The following is a 19,945-nucleotide window of genomic DNA, read 5'->3' on the forward strand; positions in this document are numbered from 1 at the left end:
GTATTTTTATTTCGTCTGATACAAATTCTAAGAGAAGATCTTGTTTAGTGTCTGTAAAGATTGCTAAAGTGAGACCTATCTTTTTTCCCAATATTATATGAAAAATTTCAAACATACAGAAAAGGTGAAAATATTTTACAGTGAACATCCACATACCCACTACCTAGGTTCTACCACTGTTATTTTACATGCTTGCTTTATCACTTACCTATCTACTCTTCTATTGTTTCATCAGTTCATCTTAGTTTTACATGTATTTCAGAGGAGGTTATTGATGTTAGTACATTTCTCCTAAATACTTTAGCATGGATGTCATTAACTAGGTTTCAGTGTATTTTTTTTTTAATTTTGAGGTAAGGTTTTTATACAGTGAAATACATCATAAGTATACGTTTGCTGAGCTTCACAGAAAACTGTCTTTCTGAAAAGAAATAAGGCAGGGATTCTAAGGAAAAAGAAGGGGTGGAAGTCTGCAGCCTTTGCTGTGCTTGTGTGGCTGTTGGTGGGGACTGGAAGCTCTTGTGGGTTTTATCTTGGTTTACCCCTAGTATTGGGACCCATTCCTAATGTACATATGTGTATGTTGGTGAACTCTAGCTAGTGGCTTCTCTCAAATGAGAGTTTTTACTCCAACTGTAGCATTGTTGCCAAATAGTGCAGTGGGGACAGTGGAACTGATCAGAGGGTGCATCTGCTTCTCTTAACTATTTCCTTAGTTTCTCAATAAGAAAGTCATTCTCTGGGGAAGAATGGTAAACAAAACCTATTTTTTTTTTTATACCAATTTGCTCTAATATCACAGAGAGACTTCTTCATACTGATTTATTTTATAAAATAGGGTATCAGATGAATGCATCATCTTGGCCAATGTTCCTCTTACGAACACTGAATGGATCTGAAATGGCACCTGCAACAATCTTTAAGAAGGTAAGAAAGATACAAAAATCTTCCATCACTTGGGCTATAGCTTTATTGTTTTAATGGGGGCACTTAAATGTTTCATCTTCTTGGATATGGGAAAAAAAATTCTTTTTAAATTACTGGATTGACACATGTGTTAATCTGCTAGGGCTGCCCTAACAAAGTACCATGGACTGGGTGGCTTAAACAATAGAAATTTATTTTTTTCACAATTCTGGGAGCTAGAAGTCCAAAATCAAAGTGCCACCAGGGCTGGTTTCTAGTGAGTCCTCTTTCCTCAGCTTATAGATGGCCACCTTTTTGTTGTGTCCTCACATGGCCTCTTCTCTGTGCCTGTGGGGAAGGAGAGGTATCTCTGGTTTCTCTTCCTCTTATTAAGGACACCAGTCCTTTTGGGTTAGGGCTCCACCCATATGACTTATTAACCTTTGTTACCTCTTTAAAGGCCCTATCTCTGAATACAGTGACATTGGGGAATTAGGCTTCAATTTACGAATTTGGGAGGACATCATTCAGTTCATTACAGTGACTTAAACAACAGAAATTTATTTTCTTACAGCTCTGGATGCTAGAAGTCCAAGATCAAGGTATCAGCGGGCTTGGTTTCTTTTGAGGCTTCTCTGCTTGACTTGTAAATAAATGGCTGTCTTCTCTTCCTGTCTTCACATGATCTGTGTGTCTGTGTCCTCCTTTCCTCCTCTTATGAGGATACCAGTCATTGGATTAGGGCCCACCCTACTGACCTCATCTTAACTTAATTAACTCTTTAAAGACCCTGTCTCCGATTTCATTCGGAGGTACTGGGGTTAGGATTTAAACATGATTTTGGCAGGGGTAGGGACACAATTCAGCCCATAACAGCAAGTCATAAAAAAGTCTCAATTAGAATCACCCACTAGTCAAAATGAATTTGTATCCACTTTCTTCACGTTAGATATGAAAGGAGTGCTCTACTGGAAGCAAATGTTCATTGCTATTTTTTATTTACCTTCAGAAGTGAAGCTTCCCCTCACTTTGCTGTTTGCTGTATTAGTCATCTTTCAACATTGGAGAAATGATGATGGGCCAGAAAACCACTTGAAAGTTACTTAGATTTGGTTTCAGAAGTAAAAGAATGTTAAAAACAGTCATCAGAAAGAATTTGTTATAGGGAAATATTTGTTATATAACAAAGAGGGAAAATTCCAAAGATAGTTTATGCTCTTGAGAAAATGTTGAAAGAGTACACTATGTTAAGAAACAGTGAATAATAGCCAAGTTTTAGTTAAATTATGGGTCAAAATATTTCTTTCTCACCCTCTGTCCTGATTCTTTTTTCAGTCACTTAAATTTTATTACAGTTATTCATGTCAAGAATGGTAAATATTGTAGTTTTTCCTTTAAAAAGGATTCAACAATTCTGTACATTTCTCAGTGCTTATCTCAAGGTAAGTGGACTCTTAATCCCCTTTATCTGTTTTACCCCTGGCCCTGCTCACCTCCCTCTGGCAACTACCAGTTTGTTCTCTATTTAAGAGTCTGTTTTTGGGTCTCTTTTTTCTTTGTTTTGTTTCTTAAATTACCCATGAGTGAAGTCATATGGTATTTATCTTTCTCTGACTTATTTCACTTAGCATTTTACTCTAGCTCCATCTGTGTTGTTGCAAATGGCAAGATCTCTTTCTTTCATGGCTAATATTCCGTTGTATATATATGTGTATGTACCACGTCTTTACCCATTCATTTATGGATGGACACTTAGATTGCTTGCATATCTTGGCTATTGTATACTGCAGTAAACATAGAAGTGCATTTATCTTATCAAATTAGTGTGTTCATTTCCTTTGCATAAATACTCAGTAGTGGAATTACTGGATCATAGGGTAATTCTATTTTTAATTTCTTGAGGAAACTCTGTACTGTTTTCCGCAGTGGCTGCACCAGTTTGCATTCCCACCAACAGTGCACCAGAGTTCCCTTTTCTCCATATCCTCACCAACCTTTGTTATTTTTTATCTTTTTGACTTCAGCCATTCTGCAGGTGTGAAGTGGTATCTCACTGTGGCTTTGATTTGCATTTCCCTGATGATAAGACGTTGAGCATGTTTTCATGTGTCTTTTGGCCATCTGGATGTCTTTTTTGGAAAAATGTCTGTTCAGGTCCTCTGCCCATTTTTTAATCAGATTATTTATGGTTTTTTTTTTTTGGTGTCGAGTTCTATTAAATTTTTGGTATATTTTGAATATTAACCCCTTATCACATATATCATTTGCAGGTATCTTCTCCCATTCAGTAAGTTGCCTTTTTGTTTTGTTGATGGTTTCTTTTGCAGTGCAAAAGCTTTTTATTTTGGTATAGTCCCAGTAGTTTAATTTTGCTTTTGTTTCCCTTGTCGGAGGAGGCATATAAAAAAGTAGAAAGATGGAAAAACAGAAACACATAGAAAAATATTTCTATGGCCAGTGTCAAAGAAATTACTGCCTTTGTTTTCTTCTAAGAATTTTATGGTTTCTGGTCTCACATTTAGGTTTTTTGTTTTTGTTTTAAGATTTAATTTATTTATTTGAGAGTGAGAGAGAGCATGAACAGGGGCAGGGGCAGGGGGAGAAGCAGACTCCTCGCTAAGCAGGGAGCCAGACATGGGGCTTGATCCCGGCACTCCAGGATCATAACCTGAGCCAAAGGCAGACGCTTCACCAACTGAGCCACCCAGGCGCCCCCACAGTTAGGTTTTTAATCCATTTCAAGTTTGTTTTTGTTTAACAAAGTGGTCTAGTTTTGTTGTTTCACATGTAGCTGTGCAAGTTTTCTAGCACCATTTGTTGAAGAGACTCTCTTTTCCTCATTGTTGTAAATCAGTTGACCATATAAGTGTGGGTTTATTTCTGGACTCTGTTCCATTGGTCTATGTGTCTATTTTTGTGCCCATACTATACTATTTTGATTATTACAACTTTGTAGTATATCTTGAAATCTGGGATTGTGATACTTCCAGCTTTGTTCTTCTTTTTCAAGATTGTTTTGGTTAAGGTTTTAAAAGTTTTTGGAGAACCTTAAAGACATAAGGATGTAAAACATCAATTAATATGATTCTTGCATTGTGAAGAAAAATACTTTTGAGTGCCGCTTCGAGTAGTAAGAGTGCCTGAAAGTGGGTTAGCCCTACCACCTCCCAGTAGGGACACAGGCCCTTTGGGCTGTATGTAAAGCATATGTGAGAAAAGTAACAAAAAAGAGAGATGTTTAGTAGTAGTCTTTATTAAACACTATTAGTTTGGGCTGTGACTTTAGAAAAGCCATCAGACTTATTTTACTTATTATCAGATTGCTTTATTAGCTAGTTACATGCCACATGTCACATACATTATATCTTTAAATTTTAAAATTATGAAAGCAATTCATGTTTGGAGAGGGGATATCAAAATACATACTTAGCTAGACTAAAGAATGCATATCTTTTTATCCATCCCATCTTTTCCTCCTTTCCAACCTTTTCTCTCCAAACAGAAGTTTTCTTTGTGTTCTCTCAGACTTTTTTTCTGTGCACTCACAAACATATATGGGCTTTTATTTTTTTAAACATAAACTTGAATATATTGTGAATATTGTTCTGTGATTTATTCTTACCCATAAAATATGTATATTCCAGAAGTCTTTCCATTTTGCTTCGTATATGTTTTAGGTTGTATTTTACTATTCTGTGGTATAGATTATCATAATTGGTTTACTTTGTCCCTAAGGATGGATTTTTAGGTTGTGTCCGATTTCTTGTTTAAGTCATCTGTAGTATAGAGCTTTCTGTGTAAGTGTGAAGGCTACATTTTTAGAAGTAGAATTATTGGTTCAAAGGGAATATGTGCTTTAAGTGTTGATATATATACTATTAAATTGCATCCCCAAAGGATGTTTCAAGCTATGCTCCACTATTATTGTATAGATGTTTCTATTCCCACATCTTCACTAGCATCGAATATCATTCATCTTTAAAAATTTTATGTATCTTTTTTGGGGGGAACTGGGGTGGTTGGGGATGGTATCTCATTGCTCTCATTTACACTGAACCAATTACCAGTGAAACTGAGCTTTTAAAATGTGTTTAATGGCCTTTTATTTTTCTGTGAATTACTTGATTATAGCCTTTGCCTGTTTTTCTGTTGGATTTCTGTTCTTACTCATTGATTTGTGGGTGCCCTTTCAGCCAAGCTTGAAACTTTGCCAAGAACCATCTTAAATCACCACTCTTTCTTGACCCTGGCCTCTGAAAAGCCATTTAATTAGGAAGGCCCACCCACTTAGCTTCCTAATTATTTTTTTTCTTCTACCACTGCCCCTTGTGCAGGCTTTCCTCTTGCCTGAACGGTTCAGCTAGCCTTATAACTGCCTCTAACCTTCACCCTTCCACACAACTGCCAGAAATATCTAATATAGGAGCCTTAACCACATCATTTCTTGCTTAAATCTCTTGAAGTTACCAGTTGCACTCAGAATGAAGTGTAAGTTTGTTACCTTTAAGGTTCTGTATGATCTGGATTATGGTGGCCACTCCTTCCTTGCTTTATACTTTATATTTTAAATTGCTTCTGAGAGCCTGTCAATATGATGTTCCTTTTTAGGGCTGGTTATCTCTGGTTAGGGCTAAGATTCTAGTTAGGCATTAAGTCCTCCAGTGTCTCTTCCCTAATTCTCCCTTTGTATTCTTATACTTCTTTAGCACCTTCTGCATATTTCAGTCTTGATAGGAATTGGATTACATTATTATTTTCATTGTCTCTTCCTAGACTGAGAGTTCCTTTTGAACAGTTAACTGTCTTTGTATTCTCAGTGTCTGTCATAGGTCCTGGTACATACTTGTTTGGTAAATGAAGAAAGATGGAGAATATAGGAAGATGAATACATATAGAGGGAGAGAATGGGTTTTGTTTTGGATATGTCAGCGTACCTCTGGGAAATTTGAGGAGGGATGACTACTAGCAGACTGTTGGACGTAAAGTGTTTAGAACTTAAAAACAAGGTTTGGCTTGTGTATGTGGATATGGGAGTTTTTTAGTTTAAATGGTAATGATGGAAGCCTTGAGAATGAATAAGCTAGTCCAGAGAGTATACCTAGGAGAAGAGGGGAGTGTCAAGGTTAGAACCTTGAGAAATACCCACTCAGCTTTATGATATATGAGTAGCTATATGAGGTAATTACTAAAGGTCAGTTGAGAGGAAAGCTGATTCTTGACTATTTGGTGGATTGAAAGTGTGGTTACATTAGCAAGAACTAAAGACCAGGTGAAAAGTGTCCTCAGGTAGAGTTAAATCTATAGTTGTGGGGACAATATTGATAGTGTTCATTCCTGATGGCCTCAGTTTACTTTGTGAAATAGGAAACTGATGAAGGCTGGAGGGAAGGATCATACATAGATTGAATGTCTACTATGTTCCAGCACTGTGGTAGAGAGCTCACTCTCCGGTTGAGAAGAAAGTTAACAAAATAATAAATATATAATGAGGATACATAAAATTTGTCTTAAAGTGAATGGTAAATGGAACAGCAGCTATATGAGATGGGAAAAGGAATGGCCTGGAGAAAAAGAACGGCCTAATGTAAAAAATGATAATATTTTGGAGGGTTCAGCTAAGGATGAACACTAAATATATGGTACTACATGTAATAAACATGTGAGACTTTACTCCAGTAGTGTCAAGCAACTATGTATAAATAGGTAAGTGGTCGGCGATCTTTTTTTGTTTAAAGATTTTATTTATTTATTTATTTATTTACTTACTTACTTACTTACTTAATTATTTGGAGCATGAGCAGGGGGAGGGGCAGAGGGAGAGAATGTCAAGCAGACTCCATGCTCTGTGTGGAGCCTGTTACAGGTCTTCATCTCATGACTCTGAAATCATGACCTGAACCAAAATCAAGAGTCAGACACTTAACTGACTGAGGCACCCAGGTGTCCCATGGTGATCTTGAATTAAGGTTTAGAGATAATAAAATGACAGTGGGATAAGTTGATTTTGGGTTGACATGATGTTCTGTAACCTGGATGTGGAAAAGTATTATAGAATGTTAGAGTGTTTGGTCCCCTTCACTTTTTTATCTCTATCAGTGGTTCTTAACCTGGAAAGGGGGTGATTTGCCCCCCATGAGACGTCTGGCATATTTGGGGACATTTTTGTTCATCACAACTGAGTGTATGTGGGGAGCTACTTACATCTAGTGGGTAGAGACCAGGGACACTGCTAACCATCCTACAATGCTCAGAGCAGCTGCCACAACAGAATGTTTTAACTCCAAATGGCAATAGTGCCAAGGTTGAAAAACTCTGATCTGTATTAATTTCTTGGTGATCTCATCTCATTTCTGGCTTTAAATACAGTTTATGTGCAGGTGACTTTCAAATCCATATTTCCAGTTCAGGCTTTGCTCCCAACTCAGACTTGAATATCCACTCAACAACCCCACTTGGATGTCCAGACATCTCAAACTTCCGCCTGAAGCCTTTTCCATCTCGAAGAGTGGCAACTGTTACTCCAATTGCTGGGGACAAAGCCCTTGGTGATTATTTCTTGCACACACTACATCTAGTCCATAAGGAAATCCTCTGGGCTTTACCTTCAGTATATGTGCTGCCGAAGCGAGCACTGGGCTTTACCTTCAAAATATATTGAAAATCCAACTACTTTTTAACATCTCCCTTGCTATCAGCTTGTATAAGTTGCCTTTATCTCTCACCTAGATTACTTCAGTAGCTTCTTCATTGACCTCTATTTGTAAGCTTACAGTTTGTAATCAATACAGTAACCAGAATATTCCTTTAAAAATATAAATGAAATTATATCACTTCTTTGCTCAAAATTGTCCAGGGGCTCACCATTTTACTCAAAATAAAACTCAGAGTACTTATAGTGGCCTCCATGGTTCTACATGTGACACCTCATTATCTCTCTAACTTTGTTTCCTCCTGCTCTCCCACTTGCATACTAAATTGTAGCCATACTCACTTCCTTGTCCTTTGAACATGTGGACTCATCTCCTGCTTTAGGGACTTGGCGCTGGCTGTTCTCTCTGCCTGTAGGTAGCTGCGTGGTTAATAATCACCTTTAGGGTTCTGCTCACATGTCATCTTCCATTTGAGGCTTGTTCTGATTACCCTATTTAAAGTATTTCTTTGTGGCGTGCCTGGGTGGCTCCTTCGGTTAAGTATCTGCCTTTGGCTCAGGTCATGATCCCGGTGTCCTGGGATGGAGCCTCTCATCAGGCTCCCTGCTGAACAGCGAGTCTGCTTCTCCCTCTCTCCACCCTCCCCTCAACTCATGTGCTCCCCCACCCTCTCTCTCTCTCAAATAAATAAATAAAATCCTAAAAAAAAGGTCTTTCTTTTTAAAATTGTTTATTATTATTTTAAAAGATCTTATTAGAGAGAGAATGTGTGCCGGAGGGTAGAGTGTGGTGGGAAGGGCTGGCAAAGGGAGCCTTAAGCAGAACCTGCACTGAGCATGGAGTCCATCACAGGGCTTAATCTCACGATCTTAGTTGAAACCAAGAGTTCACCCGGTTTAATCGACTGCGCCATCCAGGTGCCTCTCCCTGTTTTAAGTTTAACACAACCCCTCCATACATTTTTCTCTGTATCTCCCTTATTCTGCTTTACTTTGTTTTTTGCATAGCACTTGTCATTTCTAACTTAGATAAATATGCTTATGTTATGGTGTTTCTCATCTTTCTCTTTACTAGCATGTGAATACCACAAGGGGGAGATTTCTGTCTGTTTCTCTGCTTAATGTTTATTAGGAGCCTTCAGTAGTGTTTGGCATTAGTAGGCACTTTGTACATATTTGTGAATAAATAAATGAAGTTTAAGGGACTAAAATTTTTGATGAGGTCAAAGAAGTAGTTGATTAAAAAAGTAAGGAAGTAGAAGTTAAGGATAGAAGTCTGTGGTCAGAAGTAGACTCTGGGAATACAGCCATAAACAAAACAGTAAAAGAGCTCCTGTCCTTACGGAGCTTGCCTTCTAGCTGGGGAAATTCATAATAAACCATGCAAAGTAAATAAAGTCTATATTATGTTTGATGGTTGTACCTGCTAAGGAAAAGGGAGGGTGACATTTTAGATAGGTGGCCAGGAAGGTCTCGCTGAGAAGATGCCATTGGAATGAAGATCTGAAGAAAGGAAGAGAAGGAACCGTGAAGTTACAGGGGTACGAATATGGCGGCAAAGGGGTAATGCAGATGATGCTCACACTAGCTTCAGAGTCTGTGGGATATGAGAAGAAATAGCCTTTAAGGAGAACCGTATTGTATGTAGGTAGGCAAGGAGAGGGGTTAAAAGAGCATTTTTTACTACCTTCTAAGAGAATAATTTTTTTCTCACAGTGAAAAGAATGAGCCCTTGTTTTTGTAAGCTCTTGCTTTCGCAAATTATATATATATGTATACATATATACGTGTATATGTATATATATACGTTTATTTATTTATTTATTTATCTATCTATCTGAGAGAGAACAAGAGAGGAGAGAGGTCAGCAGGAGAAGCAGACTCCGTGCTGAGCAGGGAGCCGGCTGGATGTGGGACTCCATCCCAGGACTCCAGGATCATAACCTGAGCGTAAGGCAGTTGCTTAACCACCTGAGCCACCAAGGTGCCCCCACCCCAATTTTTTTTTAAAAGATTTTATTTATTTATTTGACAGAGAGAGATCACAAGTAGGCAGAGAGGCAGGCAGAGAGAGAGAGGAGGAAGCAGGCTCCCTGCTGAGCAGAGAGCCTGATGCGGGACTTGATCCCAGGACCCTGAGATCATGACCCCAGCCGAAGGCAGGGGCTTAACCCACTGAGCCACTCAGGCGCACCCCCCCCCCCCCAATTTTTTTTTTTTAAGTAAGCTCTCTGCTCAACGTTGGGCTTGAACTCAGGACCCCAAGACCAGGATTTGCATTCTCTACTGACTGAGCAACCTAGGCACCCCTACAAATTATATCTTTGTGTTTAGGTAGTCATTCAAGAACTGATGATGACAAACCATATTCTTGAAAAACATGTTTAAAAGCAACTTTATATCATTACCTTTTGTGGACAGCAGAGGGAACCATTTTGCCAGTTATCTAAATCTGGAGGTAGCTTGTTTTGAGATAAAACCCTTTCATTTATTTATGAAAAAGGAGCAGTTCCTTTGATTTTTTAAAAATCAGTATTGGTTTTCTTCCAGAGCTCTGTTAATATTTGTTTGTATGGCTATACTGTTGTAAGTAGCTTTGATAGCGTATTCATGAAATGTAGAAGAATTAATAAACAATATGAAAATCTTAGAGATTAAATTGCATTTTGTCTATAATCTTTTTTTTTTTAACCTGTCAGCTAATAGTGGCATTGATGACCTACTGTTGCTTTTGGGTTCTCTTTTTAGATTATAGCTTGAATCTTAAAATTCTCTTTCCTGCTCATTCCTGTCTTAATTCTGTTTTGTAGCAGAAAATGTATATTGCCATTTGAATTTAGTTCACTTTGCCACAGAAAGTCTTATTCTTATTTGGTTATATGATAGTGTAAGGCCCTAGGAACCTTATGTGTGCCTTGGATATTTCCTCCATTCTGTGCAATGCAGCACGAGTTTATCAACTGCCAAAGTTATCTTTTGTTAAATCCACCTCCCTTTTTTCCTTCCTTATGTAGTAACCGTTAGTTAACCTTTAGACCCTTCATGAAGTGGCAGTAATTCTGCTTCTTACTTACCAGCTACTTATTTATCAAATAACTTTGATCTTTGATCAAGCTGACTTTTGCCCTGCTGACTTTTGGGTGTTTTTTAAGAATCAAATCAAGATTATGTAATTAAAAGGACTTTGAAGACTTATAATTAAGGAAATTTAAGACTTCAAGGGTATAAAGGGTATCACTGGAAAAGTACAGGACAATGAGTGGGTTTAAAGGGGACATTTAAAAAGGGAATCAGCCTACCAGATATATTTTTAAATTTTATCTTAGTGAAAGAATTAGTTTAAAGCTTGTTCTTCAGGTGATTACTTGGTTAATTCATTTTTTCTTAGAGAAAAGATCTTGCTGTTGAGTACTCTGTTGGAAATAATATGAATAAGGTGTATCTTCTTTTGAGAATCCCTTAGTCTCAGTAAACACATTTCAAGAGTAGTTTTGCAATTGAAGGCAAGAGCATCTCCATTGAGGGGTTGTAGGAGTAGGCAGGAACTGGCCAGGGAAGCCTTAAAGAGACCAGGGGACCTGGGCTTTGAAGTAGATCAGTGGAGTTGTCCAAGCAGTTGATGTGGTAGGATGTTCCAAAGAGTTGTCTGCCTTCATTTAAAATCTAGCTCTGATACTTCTGGTATATTCGTAGGCAATTGTGCATCAGTTTTATCATCTATAAAATGGGGATAATAATTGCATTGACTTTATAGGGTTGTTGTGAGAATTAAATATATGAAAAACATTTAGAACAGTGCCTGGCATATACTAAATGATCGAAAGTTGACTTTTAATGTCGTTATCCTAGCGATCTAAGGGATAGAATTGGCAGGTCTTGGTCTTTGAATGTGAGTGTTAAGGGAATAGGATGTGTCTAGCACAGTGGTTCTCAGCCTGGGATGCACATTAGGATCACCTGGGTAATTAAAATGTGCTGATGTCTGGGCCCCACTCCAGACCAATTCAATCAATATCCTGGGGGTGTGGCCCCAAGTGATTTTGATGTTTAGTTGGACTGACAACCCCTGGTCTAGGACTATTTCCAGTCTTTTGGCTTGGGTGACTGGGTTGATGATGGTGCTATTTACTAGAATAAAAAGCAAATTGAAAGAAAAGGTGTTGCTTTTAACATAGCACTTAGGTTTTCTAAGAATCGGGTTAGTATTTGCATGCTTTAAATTTTTATAACTAAAATATGCTTTTTAAATATTGGTTTCTGGATTGGATATCATAAGTGACCCCAGATTATATGACTTTCATGTTCTTGTTGTCTGCATTTTATACTTGGAGGTGGTTTCTTTCTTTCTTTCTTTTTTTTTTTAAGATATTCTCTGTTGCTGTTTATTCTCCTTGGACTTAGCAGCTTTCAACATACACTATAATTTATACATTTATTAGGTATGTTTGAGTCCCTCTTTCTACATTTCTTGTTGATTGCTTGTCTCTTTTTCCCCTACCCGCACCCCAACCACTACCACCACCACCACTAGAAGGTAAGCTCCACCAGAGCAGGGATCTTTGTTATTTTTTTGTTCACTAATGAATCCTCAATTTCTGGTATAGACTATATAGCACATATTTCTTAGATGACTGAATAAATTACTATCAGTCTGGTTTTGTTTCCTTCCAGGTTCTCGGCTCTGCTCCAGAGTAAGTGACATGTAGAGCAGAGTTTCAGAGAGATCTCTGAGAAAAGTTGTCTTCCTGTATTTAATTGATAAACATGGAGTTTAATTTTTGATTGCTAAAAGTTGTGAGATAACAGTTGAGCAAATGCTTCTTATTACATCTTAACAAAAAACTTTTTTTTAAATGTTTTGGTAGGAACCACCAAAGCCACCTCTAAATAATTTTAAAGTGGGAATGAAACTGGAAGCTATAGACAAAAAGAATCCTTATCTGATCTGCCCTGCAACTATTGGAGATGTTAGAGGAGACGAAGTTTATATCACATTTGATGGCTGGAGTGGAGCTTTTGATTATTGGTGCAAGTACGATTGTCGAGATATTTTCCCAGTTGGGTGGTGTCGCCTGACAGGAGATGTATTACAACCACCAGGAACTCATGGTAAGAGAACAAGTGACTATATACTCTTTTATTTTATTAAATTTAGTTCTAACTGCTTTTGGCATTGAGGTTAGGACTTTTGCTCAGCTTGAGCAGCAGACAGAACAGGAAGGGCACTGCTTAGGCGAGAGAACTGGAGGTAGAAGATGGGAAATGATTAGAATTTTTGAGAGCCAACTCAGCATCATAATCTGAATTAATAGTCCACATTGGAGAATATGGGCAAGCTACAAGTCGCACTTGGGCCGTTGAAGCCTTGCTACTATAAGCATTTTGGGTGCTTAGCTATCTTTATAGTTGATATTCAGTTTAAAATTACACATGGTATTCCATTGTGTATATCTCAATGGTAGTTTTTAAAGGGTAAGACATAACAACTGTTATATACATATTTTGCACAATTTTGGTCAGTTTTTTCACGTTAAACTGATACTTTGATAGTCTTTTTTTTTTTTTTTTTAAAGATTTTATTTTTTATTTATTTGTCATAGAGAGAGAAGCGAGAGCAAGCACAGGCAGACAGAGTGGTAGGCAGAGGCAGAGGGAGAAGCAGGCTCCCTGCCAAGCAAGGAGCCCGATGCGGGACTCGATCCCAGGACGCTGGGATCATGACCTGAGCCGAAGGCAGCTGCTCAACCAACTGAGCCACCCAGGCGTCCCGATACTTTGATAGTCTTAAGTAAAATCTACCTGTCTGCATATGAAAAATTTATTTATTTATTTATTTATAAAAAAGATTATTTGAGAGAGAGAGAAAATGTGTGAGTGAGTTGGGGGAGGGGCAGAGGGAGAGACTCTCAAGCAGGCTCTCCTCTGAGCACCGAGCCCAGCATGAGACTCCATCTCATGACCCCGAGATCATGACCTGAGCTGAAGTAAAGAGTCAGACATTTAACCCACTGAGCCACCCAGGTGCCTATGTCACTGAAAATTTTAGACTATGGAAGATAAACATGTTGTTATGGTCAGTTGTTTACCAGTTGTAATGCTGTGCTTCTTCCTAAATGGAATTCTATGATCACCTAGATATTTTCTTTCCGAAAAAAAAAAAATCATCAAATATTGAGGTTCCTTAGGGACTCTTCCAAAAACTTAGACATGCCTAACCTGGTTTTCTGTGGTGGAATAAGTGCTGAGATTTAAGTGGGATCTAAGCATAGAACCTAATCATTGGCTTAAGTTAAAGATAAACTTACTAGTAGAATCAAATGTAAACATACTTAAAATTTATCCAATTAAAATTTATTTACACCGGAAAAAAAGGTGAGTGTAGAAAATATGTAAGTACTGTGCATAGCATGAGAGCAATGCCTAGATAAAAGCATATAGTCATATTCTTGTAACTGCTGTTAGAATCTTTTTGGATTTGGGACTTTAATACATCCCATTATATTACAATGCTACATACGATGTTGTCCTTCTTTTCAGGGACCTATTTTACCAGTTCCCTGCTGCCATAATTCTAGGAAGTAGATATTAATGGCTGATTTTTGTAAAATTTAATGTGTTCCAGCTCTTATGTATGTATGATACTAAGGCAGTCTCTGCCCTCAAGGAGTTTACCCTCTAGTCAAAGAAGGATAAATGGAAGAATAGGCTTTAAAAAATATGTATATATGCAGAACTAGCAATGCAAAAATACAGATGTGTGCTAGATACGAAAGTGGCCCAAAGACATCCAGTTTTTTTAGGCTGGAGGGAAAAGTGGTTGGGTAAAGGAATTCTTAACAGAAAGACACATGATATGAGTATTAAGAAAGGAGGAGTTTGCCAGGCAGAATAGAGATACAGGTAGGGCGGACACATCACAAAAGTATAAAATCACACAGTGTACTCTGAAAATGAGGTGGTTCAGTTTAGAACATGGTGACTTTGAAATGCATGACTGAGAATTCTGTTGTCTTCTACTATCTGGTATCCCTTTTTTCTTATAACACAGTTTAGCTGCCTAATATGCAGACTACTTTTACAGCCTCCCTAGCAGTTATATATATATGGCCACGAGACTAAGTCCTGGCCAATGGGATAAAAGTAGAGCTAGTATGTTCTACTTATAGGAAGTATATTAGAGATGAATGTACCCTTCTGTCTTCCTTCTTTCTGCATCTGCCCTGCTGCTAGTTATGTGCTTGTTTTGGGTGGAGTTCCATCCTGAACCAGGAAATGGGGACCATCTTCTAGGCATAGTGGAGTGGAAAGCAGAAAGGAACCAAAATCCCTGAGACTTTTTGTGGAGCAGAATTTTCATACTGGCCTGTTCCAGACAGTTATTGAGAGAAATAAACTTCTGTGTTCTATGGGTAAACCACTGTTCTTTTAGGTTTTTCTGTTACTGTTGGCTGAACTTAATCCTAACAAATTCAGGGTAGGACACCAGGTGAACATGTCTGTTGGATAGCTGCACATACAGGTACGGAGTCCCAAAGAGATAGATCTTAATTGACAAAGCAGGTTTGAGAGCCATCATGCTCATTCAAATAAATATGCTTTGTGTCAGGTAGGATTTTAGGTGCTGTTTGGGGCAGGGGCCCATGGTAGACAGCTTACACATTCAACTGATAGCAGTAAGTGGGGGAAGTTTTGGGTGTGGCTTTAATTGTGCATGTGTAACAGAAAAGGACCAAGGACAGAACCCTGTGGGTAAATATTTAAAACAATTTTCACACTTGAATCACTTTGGCGGGGTGGGAGAGGGAACTTATTCAAAGGCTGATGCCCTGGAACTCATACCCAGGAATCAGTGGGTCTGGAGTGGGGCTCGGGTGTTTCCTCTGCACATGGTTTGAGGCCGAGACTTTGAGAAACACAAAAATAAGGGATGACTAGAAGATAGAAATCAATTCAGGACACTGAGAAAAAGTATACATAAATGTAGGAGATTAATAGGTTGGTTTCCCTAACAAGAGGTGATGAGAGATTTTAAGAGGTATTCAACATTGTCAAGTACAGCATAAACGTCAAGAGGAGAGGAGAGCTCATTAGTGGCCTTAAGTAAAAGCATGGTTACTAGACTACTTTTGAAAAGCCAGATTTAGAGAGCCAAGTAAATAGATGCAGAGCACTTTTAAAAAAATGTGGTTTCGTGGATATTTTCTGAGATCTGCCTCCTCTGTCCTTTATCCCACTAGGCATTTCACTAGTTAAAGTAAAATTTAGAAACTTTACTTCAGTTTATATCTTTTTACCCTCCCTCATTCATAATAAAATTTTCTTATTTACAGTCATTGAGAATGAATTAATTAGACAGTGTTACAATTTTTGTTCAACTGTTAAACATAATTAGAAAATTCAGAAGTAAAGTAGTATATTTACCTACATTTTTGCCATTTCAGTTCTTTCTTCCTGATTTTCAGATTCCTTTTTTTTTTAAAATCATTTCCTTTCTGTTTCAGAGAACTTTTAGTCATTCTTCTATGGTAGGTCATCTGGCAACAAATTCTTAGTTTTCCATCATCCAAGAATGTCTTTATTTCCCCTTCATTCTTGAAGGATAGTTGCTGGATATAGAAGAATTCTGTGTTGAAAGTTCTTTTCTTTTCCATTTATTTTTTATAAACATATAATGTATTTTTATCCCCAGGGGTACAGGTCTGTGAATCGCCAGGTTTACACACTTCACAGCACTCAGCATAGCACATACCCTCCCCAATGTCCATAACCCCACCTCCCTCCCCCCAGCAGCCCTCAGTTTGTTTTGTGAGATTAAGAGTCACTTATGGTTTGTCTCCTTCCCAATCCCATCTTGTCTCATTTATTCTTCTCCTGCCCCCTTAATCCCCCCATGTTGCATCTCCACTTCCTCATATCAGGGAGATCATATGACAGTTGTCTTTCTCCACTTGACTTATTTCGCTAAGCGTGATACCCTCTAGTTCCATCCATGTCGTCGCAAATGGCAAGGTTTCATTTCTTTTGATGGCTGCATAGTATTCCATTGTGTATATATACCACATCTTCTTTATCCATTCATCTGTTGATGGACATCTAGGTTCTTTCCATAGTTTGGCTATTGTAGACATTGCTGCTATAAACATTCGGGTGCACGTGCCCCTTCGGATCACTACGTTTGTATCTTTAGGGTAAATACCCTGTAGTGCAATTGCTGGGTTCTAGGGTAGTTCTATTTTCAGCATTTTTGAGGGACCTCCATGCTGTTTTCCAGAGTGGTTACACCAGCTTGCATTCCCACCAACAGTGTAGGAGGGTTCCCCTTTCTCCATATCCTCGCCGGCATCTGTCATTTCCTGACTTGTTAATTTTAGCCATTCTGACTGGTGTGAGGTGATATCTCATTGTGGTTTTGATTTGTATTTCCCTGATGCCGAGTGATGTGGAGCACTTTTTCATGTGTCTTTTGGCCATCTGGATGTCTTCTTTGCAGAAATGTCTGTTCATGTCTTCTGTCCATTTCTTGATTGGATTATTTGTTCTTTGGGTGTTGAGTTTGCTAAAATAAGTTCTTTATAGATTTTGGACACTAGCCCTTTATCTGGTATGTCGTTTGCAAATATCTTCTCCCATTCTGTCATTTGTCTTTTGGTTTTGTTAACTGTTTCCTTGCTGTGCAAAAGCTTTTGGTCTTGATGAAATCCCAATAGTTCATTTTTGCCTTGCTTCCCTTGCCTTTGGCGATGTTCCTAGGAAGATGTTGCTGCAGTTGAGGTCGAAGAGGTTGCTGCCTGTGTTCTCCTCAAGGATTTTGATGGATTCCTTTCTCACATTGAGGTCCTTCATCCATTTTGAATCTATTTTCATGTGTGGTGTAAGGAAATGGTCCAGTTTCATTTTTCTGTATGTGGCTGTCCAGTTTTCCCAACACCATTTATTGAAGAGGCTGTCTTTTTTTCCACTGGACATTCTTTCCTGCCTTGTTGAAGATTAGTTGACCATAGAGTTGAGGGTCTATTTCTGGGCTCTCTATTCTGTTCCATTGATCTATTTGTCTGTTTTTGTGCCAGTACCATGCTGTCTTGATGATGACAGCTTTGTAATAGAGCTTGAAGTCCAGAATTGTGATGCCACGAACTTTGGCTTTCTTTTTCAATATTCCTTTGGCTATTCGAGGTCTTTTCTGGTTCCATATAAATTTTAGGATTATTTGTTCCATTTCTTTGAAAAAAATGGATGGTATTTTGATAGGAATTGCATTAAATGTGTAGATTGCTTTAGGTAGCATAGACATTTTCACAATATTTGTTCTTCCAATCCAGGAGCATAGAACATTTTTCCATTTCTTTGTGTCTTCCTCAATTTCTTTCATGAGTACTTTATAGTTTTCTGAGTATAGATTCTGTGCCTCTTTGGTTAGGTTTATTCCTAGGTATCTTATAGTTTTGGGTGCAATTGAAAATGGGATTGACTCCTTAATTTCTCTTTCTTCTGTCTTATTGTTGGTGTATACAAATACTGATTTCTGTGCATTGATTTTATATCCTGACACTTTACTGAATTCCTTTACAAGTTCTAGCAGTTTTGGAGTGGAGTCTTTTGGGTTTTCCACATATAGTATCATATCATCTGTGAAGAGTGATAGTTTGACTTCTTTGCCAATTTGGATGCCTTTAGTTTCCTTTTGTTGTCTGATTGCTGAGGCTAGGACTCCTAGTACTATGTTGAGTATCAGTGGTGATAATGGACATCCCTGCCGTGTTCCTGACCTTAGTGGAAAAGCTGAAAGTTCTTTTCTTTAAGCCCTTGAAAAATGTACTGTATCTTCCTTCTGGTTTCCGGGGTTTCTGCTGAGAGGTTTGGTGTTACTCGAATTGTTTTTCCTCTGTAGATTCCATTATGATTATGTTTGTTTTTGCACTAGTTCTTCTAGTGTTTACTTTATGCTTTATCTATTTTTGTGTCTACATTATCAGTTATGTACAAATTTTGAACTGCTGTAGTGTCCTGGTCAGTTGAACCTGCTGTAGTAACCCTCTTTATGGTGACTTTTTTTTTTTTAAACCTTAGAATCTGCTTTATCTTATATTAATGTAGCTATACCAGCTTTTGTTTGGTTGGTGTTCTTGGTCTCTCTGTTTCTAATGTTCAACATTTATCTAGTCTTATCTAAAAAGATTCATTTCTTGTAAATAGTTGGATTTTGATTTTTTGGCTAATCAGCCAGTCTGTTTTTTTAACTGGAGCTTTTAAACTACTTATATTTATTGTGATTACAGACATATTGTTTTTCAGTATGCTACCTTATTTTGAGGCTTTTATTTGTCCTGCCTTTTCTATGTTTTATTTTCCTTTCTTGTCCTTTTTGAGTTATTTTTTTTTAAAAGATTTTTATTTATTTATTTGATAGATGGAGAGAGATCACAAGTAGGCAGAGAGGCAGGCAGAGAGAGAGGAGGAAGCAGGCTCCCCGCCGAGCAGAGAGCCCGATGTGGGGCTTGATCCCAGGACCCTGAGATCATGACCTGAGCTGAAGGCAGAGGCCCAAACCACTGAGCCACCCAGGCGCCACCGAGTTATTTTTTTCTTATTCCATTTTCTCCTCTTCTTATTTGGAAGTTATACGTTATATTTTCTGTTCTTTTAATACTCTAAAAATTTTAAAATGCTGGGGTGCCTGGGTGGCTCAGTGGGTTAAGCCTCTGCCTTCGGCTCCAGTCATGATCTCCGGGTCCTGGGATCAAGCTCCACATAGGGGTCTCTGCTCAGCGGGGAACCTGCTTTCCCTTCTCCCTCTGCCTGCCTCTCTGCCTACTTGTGATCTCTCTCTTTGCGTCAAATAAATAAAATCTTTTTAAAAAAAAAGTCCACAAAAAATATTTTAACATGCTTTCTTGACTTAATGGAATTCTGTAATTGATCAATGTCTTTATTCTGTACTAAGATAATAAAAGGAAATTAGAACACTGTACCTATTTATCCCCTTCACATTCATGTTGTTATTGTTGCATATTTTATTTTTTTTAATTTTTTTTTAAAATTTTTTATTATTTTTTAATTTATTTGACAGAGACAGAGATCACAAGTAGGCAGAGAGGCAGGCAGAGAGAGAGGAAGGAAAGCAGGCTCCTCTGCTGAGCAGGGAGCCCGATGCAGGGCTCGACCCCAGGACCCTGGGATCATGACCTGAGCCGAAAGCAGAGGCTTTAACCCACTGAGCCACCCAGGCGCCCCCATATTTTATTTTTTATTTATTTATTTTGAAGTGTGGGAGGGGGAGTGGGAGAGAGAGAATCTTAAGTAGGCTCTATGCCCAGTGCAGAGCCCAATGCAGGGCTCAATCTTACCTGAGATCATGACCTGAGCCAAAATCAAGAGTTGGACACCCAACCA

At 38.2% G+C, this 19,945-nt stretch overlaps 1 protein-coding gene across 3 annotated transcripts in view; it reads left to right on the plus strand.

Moving 5' to 3' along the window:
* Positions 1-19,945, plus strand: part of SCML2 (Scm polycomb group protein like 2) — a 98,999-nt gene that overhangs the window by 34,098 nt on the left and 44,956 nt on the right. For all 3 annotated transcript variants that reach the window (XM_044234652.1, XM_044234651.1, XM_044234653.1), the window contains exons 5-6: positions 839-927; positions 12,421-12,664. In XM_044234652.1, coding sequence (XP_044090587.1) covers positions 839-927; positions 12,421-12,664 — 333 coding nt within the window. The remainder of the gene's footprint in view (positions 1-838; positions 928-12,420; positions 12,665-19,945) is intronic.

Source organism: Neovison vison, chromosome X (assembly GCF_020171115.1).
Source record: "Neovison vison isolate M4711 chromosome X, ASM_NN_V1, whole genome shotgun sequence".
In the NCBI taxonomy this organism is placed as follows: Eukaryota; Metazoa; Chordata; class Mammalia; order Carnivora; family Mustelidae; genus Neogale; species Neogale vison.